The following is a 15566-nucleotide window of genomic DNA, read 5'->3' on the forward strand; positions in this document are numbered from 1 at the left end:
AATCATTTAGTGTTATTGTTAATTATTTATCCTGGGATATGCCAGTTTCATAAATCAACATCGTTCGAATCCTACTGCCGTTGTTTACCTTTTATTCACAAACAATTGCCTGGGATTTCGTCATTACATTAATCCCGTTGTCAGAGTAAACAGCTCTAAAGATTCTCATTATTTATGGATTAAATAAACATATATAATATGATAGAAAGCCAAAACGAGAATTTGATCTTATGGATACATGTATTAACATGTAAGTACAAAACAGCGTTTATAAAGGGTTGTAAATACATATTACAGTAAACACACACTTCATATGTCAAAGAAACCAAATGTGCCCTTCATCCACAAATGTATTTTTCTTGAAAGGAGTGTAACGTACCTTTCTGGTCACTTTTTGCATCATGATTTTTATGATATTTGCAAGTACAACAACCGTATGAAATCACTTTCCAGAAATACAATTAATACGATAGAGAAGACTCATCTTAAATTTGGGTAAAATCGCTTGTTAACTGGCCCACTTTCCAATTTTTTAACGTTTTAGGATGCAATTAATCCATTTCGTTTAATTGCGTTGCATTTCAGTTTTTATTTCATTTAGCTTCTATTATATTTCGTAACACTTTATATCGTTTCTATTTCGTTCCGCATTTTATAGGTACTGTCGAGGTAGTATTGAAATTTTTACAAACATATGTTTTGTTCATATGAATGCATATTTGATTTTATATATACATATTGGATCTTACGAACGCATATTTAATTTCATGTGTATGTATTTCGTTTCTATGTATAAATATTTGGTTCAATGGACATATATTTTATGAACAATCATATACTAATTCGCTTTTTTAAGACAACTTGCACATATTTGATTTTAGTTTAAACATATTTATTCACGTATATAAGCACAAGCAAATACAGTAAACACATCTACATACAAACTCATGGTAGGATTCGGAAAGAAACTAGATAGCTTATACAGAGTTCTATGTCCTTATTATTTGATTTTATGGAGAGATATGTTTTCTTTATTCACATTCAAGAAAAAAATCTATTTTTGATTATTTTTTTTATTTTGTGGATCATACATTCTATTTTTATGGATATTGCAAACCATACAAAAGTACACCTCATAGTCGATGCCTTGAATTTCTTATACGTCTTTAAAAATAATGTAAACTGACATTACTGTTGTAAGGTGGCTTTGGAAACTGTACATATGCAAGTATTTTTCACTTTAAGCTGTACCTGAAGCTAGATGATGGGCGCCGCCATATTGTTTTGATCAGGTCCACAAATTTGTCGACGTCACTGTTTGATGCATTCCGTTTTGGGACATATAATGTCCGCTTATATACCTCTTATTACTGTTGTAAGGTGGCTTTGGAAACTGTACATATGAAAAGTAAATAAGTCAAAAGAAGCAACATTTAAAAGGTAAAAATAGAACAAGTTTAAATAACATGCAAATAAAACGCATTAAAAAAGATAAAAATGCATGTCCACATTGTGGCCTATCGGAACATTTCATTCGGAACATTTCAACCATTCAAGTTACACAAAGAAAACCTCGGAGGTACTAGGCGAAAGAATATGTCCGAAATTTGACCGTACCTATTCTAAAATTGCATTTTTACCAGTTGATTTTTTTATCTTTACCTTTTTCCTAGCTCCTCGCTTCGCGCCAAAATTCTTCGCAAACTTCTTGTTCTTTATTTCAACTGATATCTAACCAATTTTTTAGCGCCATATGGTGTATAGACCTGTATGACTACAATGCCGCCAATTTTTCAAAGGGGTAGTGTAGCGAAAATGGCCAAGTAGTTCCTATTGATCGGCATTTTTGATAGACGAATAAAACTGGAAGTTAAATTTAAACCGATTTGTTTTGTATTTAGTGCAATTTAGTGGAATCTTAAACCATATTGCGTTTAGCAATAATAAATGGATTAAAGAATGGCAATGGTTGTTTACTTCATGTTAGAAACTTGCAATTTTACCTGTTTAGACCAAAAACCGCATGATTAAAATGGAGACAGAGCAAACACACGCACAACATTTTCAGTCAATGAGCTAAGTAGACTGTACCCAAGTATGACATCTCAAATACTGCGTTACATTCTTTTAAATATAGATGTTCGTGATTTTCGTGGTAAGGTATGACCACGTAAACAATTCCATGCGACAAGGCAAAATTCATTTGCAAACCAAGGTGACCCTCGAAATCCAATGATTTCACGAACTAATTAAAGGAGGGAATTCATAAAAAGAGATTCCAGCTATACTTTGCTTATTTTGTTACAAAATATTCACAAAACATTCAAATTCGGTTAAGGTGCCCCAATAGGAACAGTAAAGCGGCCGGACATTTTGAACACTGAAAACAACTCGAATGCTTTTATTACAATAAAACAAAGTTTGAATTGAAAGAAAACGCATTTTGAACATGCCCATTGTATTTTGGTAGTGAATTACGTTACTGCTGGACACCCATGTTGAATAATAATATATAAGTTTCATCATACAATTATTCAAAACTGCGCTTCAAATGATATCATTCAATAGATAAACAATAAATTCATAACACAAAACAAATATTTTGTTCAGAAATTGTTATCTTCTTTAAGATACTCTATGTTTTATAACATCTAGTCAAATAAATAAATGAATGAATGAATGAATGAATACATAAATAAATGAATACATAAATAAATAAAACAAAATGAAATTGAAAACCGTTTTCTTTGGAAACATAATTAGCAAAAGATGAAGGCGAATTAAGCAACATATTTCCATTCATACATCTTTTAGTTTAGATGATACATAGAAAACAATTGTGCATTCAAATCCAATTGGAATATTTATAATTAGCTTAACGGGAATGACCGACTTTGTAACGTAATTCACTTAAAACCGTGTAATATCTAATCTCATGCTTTAATTAGAGCACATAACAAAATTGGCATGTTAAACACAAAAATAACTAATAGCAATATTTTGGCAAGTAAAATTTAAAATAATAAATCATATCTGTTGAGTTTGTCATTTTTATATACGCCACATGAAGAAATAAGTCTTCAGTGGCATGAAATGAAATGATAATGGTATAATTGGTTCGATCAATTGTTTAACATATTATAACAAATATTTCTGGTATACTTTCAAAACACAAGTTGTTTGATCAACGAGTAATCTTCTACCAGAAATTATTATAATGTCAAAACTAAAATGTAACGTAATTCACAGAAACAACTTTTCGCTGATATTGTAACGTCACTTGAAAGAGTAATCAAGGGAACCAAGATTCTAGCGGAAATCACGAATGCAATCCGGGGACAAAGACTAGAAACGGAAAACAGACAAACACAACAAAGAAAAAAATAACTAAGATAATACATACAAAGTAACAAAAGTAAATCAGCAACTCGGACTCCACGAAAAACTGGGAGCATGAACCAGGTGCACCAGTAGGGTAAGCGTCCTCTGCTTTTCTAGAAACACCCGTCGAGTTGCTCATAAAAAGTCTGAGATAGACAAACGAGGAAAGGAAAACAATGACCCTTTGAATAAACCAGTTTTCATGGTGCAGATGGATTCACAATAACGATCCACGAGTTCATGATGACGACCATAAAACTTCTGCAGTGATGACTTCAATCTTGTAGCAACATAACCCTGTTCCAGAAGCCTATTAAGAGTTCTAGTGCGATACAAACAGTCTGCGTAGTTTCGGCAAGCTCTGGCAGAACGTATGATTTGTGATATGAAAACTCCATACGCAGGTGCTGAAGGGATGTTGCCACAGATAAAAGGAAAGTTTAAAATTCTGAATGATAAGCCATCGTGTTTGTCGTAAAGTTTGGCAAATAGTTTTCATTTACAATCGATCTCTACGTGTAGGTCAACATACGAGGCTGACTTCACAGTGTCTGTGGTATCCTTTATCTCAAGTTTTTTGGGGGTAGATGCGATGTATCAAACCCCCGAAACTATGATTGTTTAAAGATAATACGTCATCTATATAGCTGAGAAATTGAAATTGATCGTTGGTATATGCTTTAAGGTGCAATATCAAATATTTTATTGTAGTGATGCACGAGTTCAATATATATTCCTTGTTTTCAAGTGATCTGAATAAACAAAAATATAATTTATCTATATCAGTTGAAGAAGAGCACACATATCTTTTTGTGATTACTGAAATTCTTGCAAGGATTAATCGGTTTTGAATGGCTTTTGTTTTTCGAAAGTTATTCCTATCTTTGTTTAGCATTAATTTAATGTTTCTTACGACAACTTGTCATGTAAAACCATTTTTGTAATCAAAATACACAGTTTATAAACTGTTGAATTACGTTACAATGTTGTCAATTCCGTTACACCGAAATATATACCAGTGCTTGATCTATACATCATACATAGCAATATACCATTCATAACATCTTACCAATATATGTATTCTACGTTTCTAAATTAAATTAAACTGAAAATAAATTATATCTTAATAATTGCACTTGACAGAAATTAAGGACACTTACGACTAGAGGGAATGTTTACATCAGTAAAGCATTTACAATTGTTCCCGCGTCACAACTTCCTTTCTGAAAATGCCCGTATGATAGGCGATGTCACTGATCATGATTTATAGTTAGTTTGTTCTTAGAGCAGTGTTTTTTAATCCGTTTAAAAAAAATTACCGTAACGTAATTCATGTGAAAAAAATACATAGCCCCAGAAAAATTTGTTTGCGAGTCATTTATGACTGACATTGGTGTGTGTATAATTAAGAATATGGAAAGTTTGCTATCTCCATTAACAGATGCAATTGACACCGTAACGTAATTCACAATTAAATGCTCATTTGGAAAAAAGATAAAAATCATGTATTTTTTCAATAAAAAAATATCCTTCACGTGTGAATCAATCATTTTCATCTTGTTTATAATATTATGGTTATTTTTTCCTCACATAGACTTACCGTATGTGTCAGTTACATTTGCATTACAGCTTCAGGAAAATTGTAACGTAATTCACTGTTTCATGGGACATCCGTATTTTGTTAAAAAAAAATCTTAAATCGTTTTCGATGTATACATAAACGTTCAAATAATGTTTTCTAGCCATTTTTCTCCCTAGAAAACTTATTAGGTGTTCTTCATTTGGAGTATTTTATATTTGTCTATGTATTTTTAGGGGAACCCTAATTTGTAACATAGGGTTTTTGTCCATTGAGTCTTGGATATTTATCGTTTTTGTTCAGTGAACCCGATCGATGCCCCGTAAACTATGTTTTTACAATCTGGCATAACCCTGATAGTAATTTGAACCCAAAACTATATTAGGAAACAGCTTTTTGTCTTTGAAAATAGCTTGTGACTACGAACATTGGCTTTGGCGCACTTTCACTGAATTTGAGTGAAAAAAAAAAAAAATGTTCACATGAAAAGGGGACGGGGGTTGAACCCACCCACCCCCAATCCTTGCATGGATCCGTCACTGGGTGTTCATTATCAGGCAACAAGCTTAGGTTTGTAGATATTTCTCACTAATATAATATGCATTTCTCGGGTTCTTTAAAATCGGTCTATTTGCCGCGGATTTTTATGTGGTTAAATGTTTAGCATCGGTCCCAAATTTAAAATAGTACATTTTTGCTTAATGTGAGAGATGCTTCTTGATATTATTAACGCACTTTTTCTTCAGAAAGTTAGATTTTGACTTCTGAAGGGGAAGCATTTCCTAAAAAAAAAAATTATGACTAATTAATGTACCATATTTATAAAACCTGCGGTCCAAGAATCTTTTTAACCTTCAGTGACCAAATCATAGGCACTGAGTAACTCAATGTAGCACATGTTCCAATGACAATTACAACACAAAAACAGTTTCCGGTTTTATTTGTTATATGGACCATCCTACTCACGATACAAGTTCATGGCAGTTGACCTTTTTGACACTAAGTGTCTATGTAAATATACGTAGAGAGATAAGGAGAATTTCATTTTACCATGAAATCTACTGCGGTAGTCATTACACTATTATTGACATCTGGTCTGGCAGATGACGGTAGGATATTATGATTTTAAATTTATTTTTTTAATTCTATTCTTTTGTTTTTAAACTTTGTTTAAATGAGCTTATATTGGCTGTTGCAACTTCTAAATGATACGCGGTAGAACCTCCAATCACAGAGTCCTGCTTCCTTCCGGTAGATATCTCTTCAAATTACGCCATTCATGCACAATACTTTTTCATTTGTTAACACTGTATGCATACACTTTTATTTTCCTAATATGTTTCTTTCAATTATCAATTTCTTTTTTCTATACGTGTTTTTTCTATACATAATGTGTTTATGCTCCACTGACCAAAGACATCTCCCCTTTTTCCCGAACATTACCCTCGTATAAAAAAACGGTCAGTGCACTAAATCAACTATGGAAGGGGTCTGGAAAAAGAAACATTAGGGCACAATGGAAAGTCTTCCAAAAAACACCCACATGTATCTTATCTCAGTTTCGAATCCAGATATTTTGAAAAAGGTGGTTAAGTTGGGTTCCAGAAAAGATTGGGTTACAGGCTATTAGTTGCTCATGTTTGCCAAACTTTTACGCGAAAATAACAATTTATTTCTGAGGATCCCCCACTGAATCTCACGTACATCAGCCTCTTTCTAGGTAAGTTTTTAAGCATAAAGGGGGTGGGGTCTGCCCTGACCCCTTTTGGATATAGTTATGCATTAACTATATTTACCATTTATTTCAACTCTTTAAAATAGACAATAGATAAAATATAGAAATTTAAAAAATAAACTTTCTGAAATAGAAAATAAATATAATGATTTACAATGCTTTATTGAATTAATGAGTCAAATTTTCAGTGTGTCACTCACAATGGGGTGGGACTTGTGTCAACATGTACTTCAATCACTGCCTATCAGGATCATACTACTCCAGAAGTGGTTGTGGCTTCCAAGAAATATGCTGTATACCTGCTGTTCACGTGACATCGCCACCATTACTCCCGGGTATGATTTAATTTATACATTTACGCTTTAAATCATATTTCTTTTGTTTAATTCTTTAGGATACAAGAGTGCAATTATTCACAAAGCAATTTCCGTATGGGGGTGGGGGGGGGGGGGTCCTCACTTCCACTTAAATCTAAAAATAGATTCGGGTGAAATTTCTCTAATCTAACGCAATGTTGCTACAATAAACCCATATAGCTTTTAATTTTGAAATAAAAACCACCTCGTCATGCGGCGTTTCTGCCCGTAAATTAAGGTTCAAAAAGGGGTATACTTTTTCAAAACATCATTTTTTCAGTAGCCACCCTAAGCCTTAAGTGCTCCATAAAATACACATATATGGGCTGCTAGCTTTCAATATCAATACCTTTGGTTCCTTACTGTTCGTACATTTTTTTCATGAAAATATCTTTTTTTATCATCCACCAATCGTAAACGTTTCTGTATTTTCCACTGGGCTGCATGTTGGGGTAAAATTCTGGCTAAATACCGAGGAGACATAATTGCGCTATTGTAACCTTTTACCAATGGCATTTTGCAAGAACATGAAACGTCGCCAATTTTATAACATACAAACTCAAACACCGCCATAGTCCTGAACAGTATTCGGTTTATCGATGGACTTGGTAATGGTATATGTCCTTTCCTCACTCTGTCCGTCTGCGCTTGTTCGCCGTGTTATACGTACGTTTTATTTTCCCTGTCTGTCTAGTCCAATCGAGACATTTTATGCGCTCTTCGGCGGATGTTTCTAGAAAAGCAGAGGACCCTTACCCTACCGGTGCACCTTTCGCGTGCTTCTCGTTTAATATTGTTTCTTTGTACGTGCTGTGGTTATTTCATGTTCGTTGTTGCTGTATGTCTATATTCTTTGTCTAGTTGTTGTCTCTGGGTTATCGTTTTTCTTGGTTCAAATTATGCCCCTTATATTTTTGGTATTGTTTTACAGTGAAGATATGAAACTACATGTATACATGTATATTTTGAGTATATATAAAACGTTTCCCTGAGTTTGACATTTTACCATGTTGGTGTCGAACCAATGAATACAATCACATCATTTATTTTGGGGCATTTTACAGCTTGTTTTAGTGTATGGGTTTACCCATCATTGAAAACCATATTGTTAATTGCACGTGTTCGTTACTTGGCAAAACTCTTGTTTTTTTGTTTGTTTTTTTTAAATAAAAAACATGATAATGTTTCTCAAATTGTTTTTTTTCTATTCATACTCACCCTAGCAATACTCAAGCAATACTAGAGGTTGTCTGGCACGCTATTTCTACCTTGGTGCCACTCTTAACTCTGGCATTTAACATGTAAAATTCACCGCAAAGGAAAAGATTAGGTCTGCAATATGGCGCTTGGAAGTTAGTGGCTGGGGTATGGAGCTACGGAAATCGTCCCCGGCAGGCCTCATTAAAACTAAAAATCTACATTCGTTCCTTTTGTTATACACACCCCTCGTAAATTTAAGAACAAATACCCCTAGTGTCCATATGTAATTCTAGGTCAGTGTGGTATTAGTACGCCAGTACCAAAAATACACAATACCAAAATAGTTGGTGGGACTGTGGCGGCGGCAGGAGAATTTCCCTGGCAAGTGAGTAGCATATAATGGAATCGCATCAAAACCAAACATTCAGTCTCGTTCTATTGGAGGAAACCTATTAAAAACAATTCCATTTTACGTCAAACAAAGAGTTAACATGAATTTATTCCGGAACATGACGGAGTTCGTTCGCAACAGAATCGATGTGTTGTCTTCAGCGTGATTAAAGTTGTAGGTCTGTGGAGGATACAAGGTGGGTAATACATGATCTGAAGTCAGTAATATAGGCCGAGGCGCGTATTGATTAGGCGAACATTTCGTAAAATGGTAATTTCATGCATTAAAAAAAAATAGATGGAACACATGCCAGTATGCATATGTTCCCCTGTTATTTGCCTCCACTTAAAACATTTCCGACACGCGATATGTATCCGTTACAACTAATGCACGTGACACATTTTTTCGTCCTTCACAGTAAAACAAGTACTATCTTTAAAAAAAGATAGCCGACGCAGTAAAATTTGTTCTTTTTACTTATATTTTTTATGAGGAAATAACGCAATGCACACAATTTCAATTTCCTATTTCGGACCCCACTAAGTTATCAGTATATGGTCAATCTGGAAACATAATTTAGATCAGGTGATTTGCGTTTCCCTGGAAGAGCGTCTGTAAGGTCAAAGCGCAAAACTATACCGACTGCGTCGGAAAAAATCTGTTTTAAACATAAATTGATATAAGAATTGTCAAAAGAATCAGATTTGTTCCTGACCAAGTTCTTTACATTTCGTTTGCCTTTATTTAAAATATTTAATTAAATTAACAGGTTTCATTAAGGCTGCATGATTACCATATCTGCGGTGGTACTTTGATAAACAACCAGTGGGTACTTACCGCAGCTCATTGTTTCAAAGAGTAAGTATTTCATATACAACCTGTGGGTACTCACCGAAGCTAAGTGTACAACAATCGGGTTCTGACTGCAGTTCATTGCTTGAAAGAGTAAGTACATCATATGAGTGGGTAAACACCTGAGCTCCTTGTTTCAAATAGTAAGTATATAAAACACGGTTTGTACTCACTGGTGAGCCACATGGTGAACATCGCAACCCATAGTAAGCTAAACTATGCACTCAATATGTATAAATATACTTCATGCCATTGTCTGCTGACTTTTCTTTTAAACAGTCAACAGCTTGATACCGAGAAACTAAATATGGTACCCCAGTTCATTTTCGGCTATCAGCATTTGATGTTCAAAGTCATTTACAAGCTTACTGACTAGTATCCTCTCCACGCTTATAGTCGCATAATGATATTACCAGGGATCTCCTATACAGCATCTTTGTCATTGGCAATTTTCTCCATTTCACCCATCTTCTTTCTCATACTGCTCAAATCACTGATCATTGTTATTCGCCAGCTAGGTTTCTTTGAGTGCTTCCCTGTTTCACTTGGCATTAGTTGGTGTCCATTTTACAGCCCCGCATGTGTTGTTATGTAGGTCTCTTCTAGTATGATTAGATTCATAGAGTTTTATGAATAAATAAAAAGTCCGCAATTGTTTCTTAGTGTAATATAAGACCTTTCATAACAAGTACAATAATATGACGAACATGTTTTAAGTTGTATATAAAACAATAGAGGAACAGTATACGTTGCATTTTATCACATGTACTGGTAATTATGTGCCTATTGTTCCTCTTTGCAAGGGCATTTCAGGAATGACTGTTATATTTTGTTCGGTCTATAATGAAATAACCTCAATCACGTGGTGCACACTATTTAAATAATATAGTGAAATTTCTCCAAACCGGACCCTCAGAAAATCGGTCTTCTCTTCAAACCGGCCGATTTCCAAAGTCCGACCGAGATACCTTAAAACCTGTGTTTTTTCTTCAATAGACCGACCACCCCCTAAAACCGTACACCGGTCGATTTTTCACAGTTTAAGTTACATATTTCACATAAAAACAACCTCTCAATTCCTGCCGTCCGGTTCTTGCTCACCTGTGTTGAATGTGTCAACAAAACGGTCAATGATTACGTAATATTACGTAATTAATAATTCATTCACTTCATCAGTGGACAGATGATAACTGAAAGGGACAGTAGTTTAAACAACAAATGTAATCCAAACATTACATTTTGTCACTGGCTGGCTGTTAACTGGTGTGTACACATGCCGGGCAACCGGGGTCATTTAATAGTACGATCTTTACGATCTTTGAACTGTCAATTAATGTGACCTGTGCCCAAGCCAAAACAACATAGGGGTGAAATTATTAGACTTTATTGAAAGTAATTTACGAAAACAATACAAATAATAAGTTACCATCAAAAGCCCTTTGATCTTTAATACACTTTCTTTCAAAACCGCGAACATTATTTTATCGGCAGTACCGTTTGCAAAATCAAATCTTTTACAAATGATGCAAGCTTTGAAATGAAATTAAAAGGTCAAAAGTTTGGATTGGCATTAAATATCTCGACCAACAAACTGACAAGGTGTAGGGTTATAGAACACATTAATGGAAACAGCTCTTGGAATGCATTGCTATTTTTCACAAAACCGGCCACCTCTATAAACCTGCCATTTTTTTTCTTGTCCAAGTGGTGGCCGGTTTGGAGAAGTTTTACTGTACTACATATTTCACTTTTTTTTTCAATTTTAGAGAGAAAAATCCATACGCCTTCACGGTTGTTGTCGGCGAGCACGACAGAGCTTATATCGAGGGAACGGAAATATTAGAGAAAGTCGACACGCTTTTCATCCACCGAAATTTCCTTCCTCAATCATTCAAGAATGACATTGCCCTTCTCAAACTCGGACATCCCGTGCCAAGTTACAACATGTACATCCGGCCTGCGTGTCTCCCTGACAACACCACAAATTTTGATGACATGATCTGTACTATAACAGGATGGGGAGCAAATCATAACGGTTTGTAAAATGTTAATTAGTAGTAATTGTAAGTGCAAATATTATGTGATCTTAATATGGGACCGCAACGAACATTTCTTTTAAACGTCGAATAATTTGTGAAATCAAATCGTTAAATTAGAAGTGCGCAGCGTTAATAGTGATGATTGTGAACATTGCAATAAAAAATGTCTACGACATTTACAACACATGCTTATGCACTCAAAATATTGGTAACAAAACAAACATAATGGCAGTGGCGTCCTCTTTTTCATGACATCTTTGCCACAAATGGAGAAAATAATTGAATGTTATGGCTAATTGTTATTGGTAATTGCAGGTGGACATGGCACCCATGGTTTGTACAAAGCAGATGTACCCTTATTGTCTAATGAAATCTGTTCATATTTGATGGACCGACAGATTCCTGAAACTGAAGTATGTGCTGGCAGAAAACATGGTGGCGTGGACTCGTGCCAGGTACTTATTCTGTTTAAACTATGTAGGGCTTAGCCTGTCGCCCTCAGTTCCTTGCTGTTATATTTTTATTTTAAACACTTAAAATTCCTAGAAACTGTTCATATTATCCAAATTTTTTAAACAACCTATTTCTCGGATACATAAGTGACTATGCAAAATAGTTAGTTTCTATGACATATTTGCTGCAAAATAATATTTGACGTTACATCACATATTCCCTACATGCGGAGCTCGGGACACAGCGATATTTTATCCTGTTTTGCAGAGTTACCTCCCGTAAGAGCAGGTATAATTTCGAAGTCTCTCTAATCGATGTTCGGATTCGGGTGCAGAAAAAAGAGGTAACTCGAATGAAAATGGAATCCCCAGCAGGCAAACACAACGGTGTTTTTAAAATTTACAGGGTGTTTCATTTTGTTGGTAGGTTACATAAGGATGATTTTCATTTGTATCCCGGGTAAAGAAAATTTATGGCAGGGTCGGTAGAACGAGAAATTCCCTTTTGACTTTCGAGATTTTCTAAAGTATCGTCGATATCGGATGGAAAACCTTACGTGTTCCGAATAAACACCTGCTCCAAAGGTAGATAAATGTTGCCAAAATGTTGATCCGCAAGTCGAGAATATGTGACGGCAGTTTTGTCCTACGACTTTTTAGGTAAAGTGTCAGTCTTTGTAAGTATCAGGTAGTGTGTGAAACATAGTAAAAACAGCCATTTTGAAAGTGTGATTTGACTATTTGCACCATCAGGATCAAGGAAAAAATATCATTTTGGTATATTGGGTTATAATTGCAATTAACATTTAAAGGGCGGATAACAAAAATGTCACGTTTTTAACATTCCTAAACAAATGCATCGATACGGAAATCAAATAGTGGTTTTTTCAAATTGAGAAATCATCTTTGAATTTATATCGCCAGATTGGTGGGTTTTCTAATATTTCCCAGTTTGCCTGGGTCTTACAAAGACTCACATTTAAAGAATTGGATATGTTAAGAAATGTTTTACTACATACTCCTATTTTGTAGCACTACTAAAACAAACCACCAAACATGTCATTCACGTGAACAAATTGGGCTTGTCATGCTTCTCAATCGGTCTTGCCCTTCTACAAAGTGATCCAGTAATTTTCAAAATAATTGTAGGGAGATTCAGGTGGACCAATGGTTTGCCATAAGAATGGCATCTGGAGCCTTGTTGGTATCACGTCATGGGGTTACACATGCGCCGGAGCTTATCAACCAGGAGTATACACCAGAGTCCAGTCTTATACCGGCTGGATTAATCAGGTTGTCAATGCGTTTTCCGGTGAAATACCCGCCGTTGGAAAGAGAGATAGTCTTAAAAATAAAGTATTCTATGTTTGAAGTTGTGTTGCTTTCCATAAATACCCCGTGATAAATCTAATTCATCAACAACCAAAAAAAAAAAATTAAAAAATGGGATGAAAACAATTGAAATGGCCGTAACTTTGTGTAAATAATCCGACCAAAGTGGAATTCGAATTTAATCTTTGTTTTATGATATTCAACACTTTAAAAATGATCCTTCAATACCTTCTATAGTTATAATCTGGAAATCGTCAGGGGCGCGGACAGACGGACGGAGGGTACCACATAATACCTTAATACGTACGTATTAATTTCGGAACCAAAGAACGAACTTGTCATTTTTATTTTAATTTATATTACCCACGCGTCGGAAATGGTATGTATTCAGGCTAAAAACCACTAATTCCACTTCCCATAGGCTTCTATGCTAATTTCACAATATTCAATGGCTTCTCTGGACTTTACCTTAACTTTAACCTGCAGATGACTATATATCAGCCTGATTCTACATATGTCAGCTCACAATCCCCAGAATGGCATGTGGGGTTAGCAGACTTGCAGTGCAGTACTGGTCACCGGAAGTGAAGGGTCTATAAATAGCATGGGAAATCCCAGTGTTTTCACAAGATAGGGGTATATTTAAAAATCATTATGGAGATTAGGCTTCACATCACAAGAAGCAAAATGCACCTATAAAATGTACAGAAATGTTTTTCCTTTCAGAAACTGTTTAAATTTTTAAAATAAGATGAGAACTTTTTTCACAGCACTATGAGGAACAGGGGTAATTTCTGCGTAGGACTATTTTTGCGTACGTTCCAAATGCTCATTGGTTGAATTGGTGGTCTGTAACCTAAAGGGTCACTTTTTGTCTTAGAAAAAATAAATAACTATACAGGTATCTTCCTACACACATACTGAATGCATTTGCAAAGTTTCAGTGAAATGTGACAAGCACTTTTTTAAATATTTGATTTTTAAATATAGGGTAACCAAGTTGTGCGAGCAAAAAAGTGAAAATATTCTACCATACTGAAATGCATTAAATATTTGCAAAGAACTTTTTCTGACTTTTCAAATAAAAAATATCAATCACAACTTGTTTTTTAACAATATTAATGAAGAAATAGTTTTAAAAGTAATCATTTTCTGAGAAATTGGTCTATTTTTAAAAATTTATTTCTGACATGCCTCCCCCTTTTTCTTGATCACATGTCAAAAATCCTAAATCTTTAAATTTTCACAAAAGGTGATATATTTGGCTTTAAATTTGTAAATACAGTGTTTTCACATTGAAACATGACCAGTAAAGGGCACCTAAAGCAAAAAAAGTGCTCAATAATGGATTTTCCATGTTGCCATAGGGGAATGCTTATATGGCCTTAACCGCAGTAATGAAAGTGAGTTTTTCCTCATTTCTAACCTAATTTTTGCTCAAATCTACACAAAACTTGATTTCAAGTGCTTATTACTACCATATTTAGGTAAATATAGCCCTCAAAGTTTAATATTTGATATTTTTACTAAATTTTCTACACTTTTTACAAGATAGGACATAAAAATCAGCCAAAAAGACCAATTTTCCATAATTTGGACCTATAACTTAAAAAAATGCATATTTTGAAGGCTTTTTGTAGTGTATTCCTCTCATGGCAAAGTTAACAAGATCTTCAAGTAGTTTAAAGCTATTTCAAGAAACTTTTCATTTTGTCATGGCTTCATCTTCATAAAGGGTCACTTTTTGTCTTAGAAAAAATAAATAACTATACAGGTATCTTCCTACACACATACTGAATGCATTTGCAAAGTTTCAGTGAAATGTGACAAGCACTTTTTTAAATATTTGATTTTTAAATATAGGGTAACCAAGTTGTGCGAGCAAAAAAGTGAAAATATTCTACCATACTGAAATGCATTAAATATTTGCAAAGAACTTTTTCTGACTTTTCAAATAAAAAATATCAATCACAACTTGTTTTTTAACAATATTAATGAAGAAATAGTTTTAAAAGTAATCATTTTCTGAGAAATTGGTCTATTTTTAAAAATTTATTTCTGACATGCCTCCCCCTTTTTCTTGATCACATGTCAAAAATCCTAAATCTTTAAATTTTCACAAAAGGTGATATATTTGGCTTTAAATTTGTAAATACAGTGTTTTCACATTGAAACATGACCAGTAAAGGGCACCTAAAGCAAAAAAAGTGCTCAATAATGGATTTTCCATGTTGCCATAGGGGAATGCT

At 34.3% G+C, this 15566-nt stretch overlaps 1 protein-coding gene across 1 annotated transcript; it reads left to right on the forward strand.

Annotated features, from left to right (window-relative positions):
• The first annotated feature begins 5929 nt into the window (after positions 1–5929).
• On the forward strand, positions 5930–13357 carry LOC148596723 (serine protease 29-like). The gene is made up of 7 exons (XM_088563878.1): positions 5930–6069; positions 6884–7030; positions 8545–8636; positions 9412–9500; positions 11261–11529; positions 11849–11988; positions 13135–13357. Exons 1-7 carry the CDS (start codon positions 6012–6014, stop codon positions 13354–13356), a joined length of 1017 nt encoding a protein of 338 aa, XP_088420004.1. The 5' UTR covers positions 5930–6011; the 3' UTR covers position 13357.
• Positions 13358–15566: the final 2209 nt, after the last annotated feature.

This window comes from Perna viridis, chromosome 15 (genome assembly GCF_037379345.1).
Source record: "Perna viridis isolate PV_CMFRI_1.1 ecotype Kerala chromosome 15, ASM3737934v1, whole genome shotgun sequence".
Lineage (NCBI taxonomy): Eukaryota > Metazoa > Mollusca > Bivalvia > Mytilida > Mytilidae > Perna > Perna viridis.

Excerpts from the sequence above, each read along its gene's own strand:
- LOC148596723 (XM_088563878.1), top strand. The coding sequence starts at position 6,012 with ATGAAATCTACTGCGGTAGTCATTACACTATTATTGACATCTGGTCTG. Across the intron at positions 8,637-9,411 it reads CAGGAGAATTTCCCTGGCAA|GTTTCATTAAGGCTGCATGA; the intron begins GTGAGTAGCATA and ends TTAAATTAACAG. Across the intron at positions 11,530-11,848 it reads ATGGGGAGCAAATCATAACG|GTGGACATGGCACCCATGGT; the intron begins GTTTGTAAAATG and ends TGGTAATTGCAG.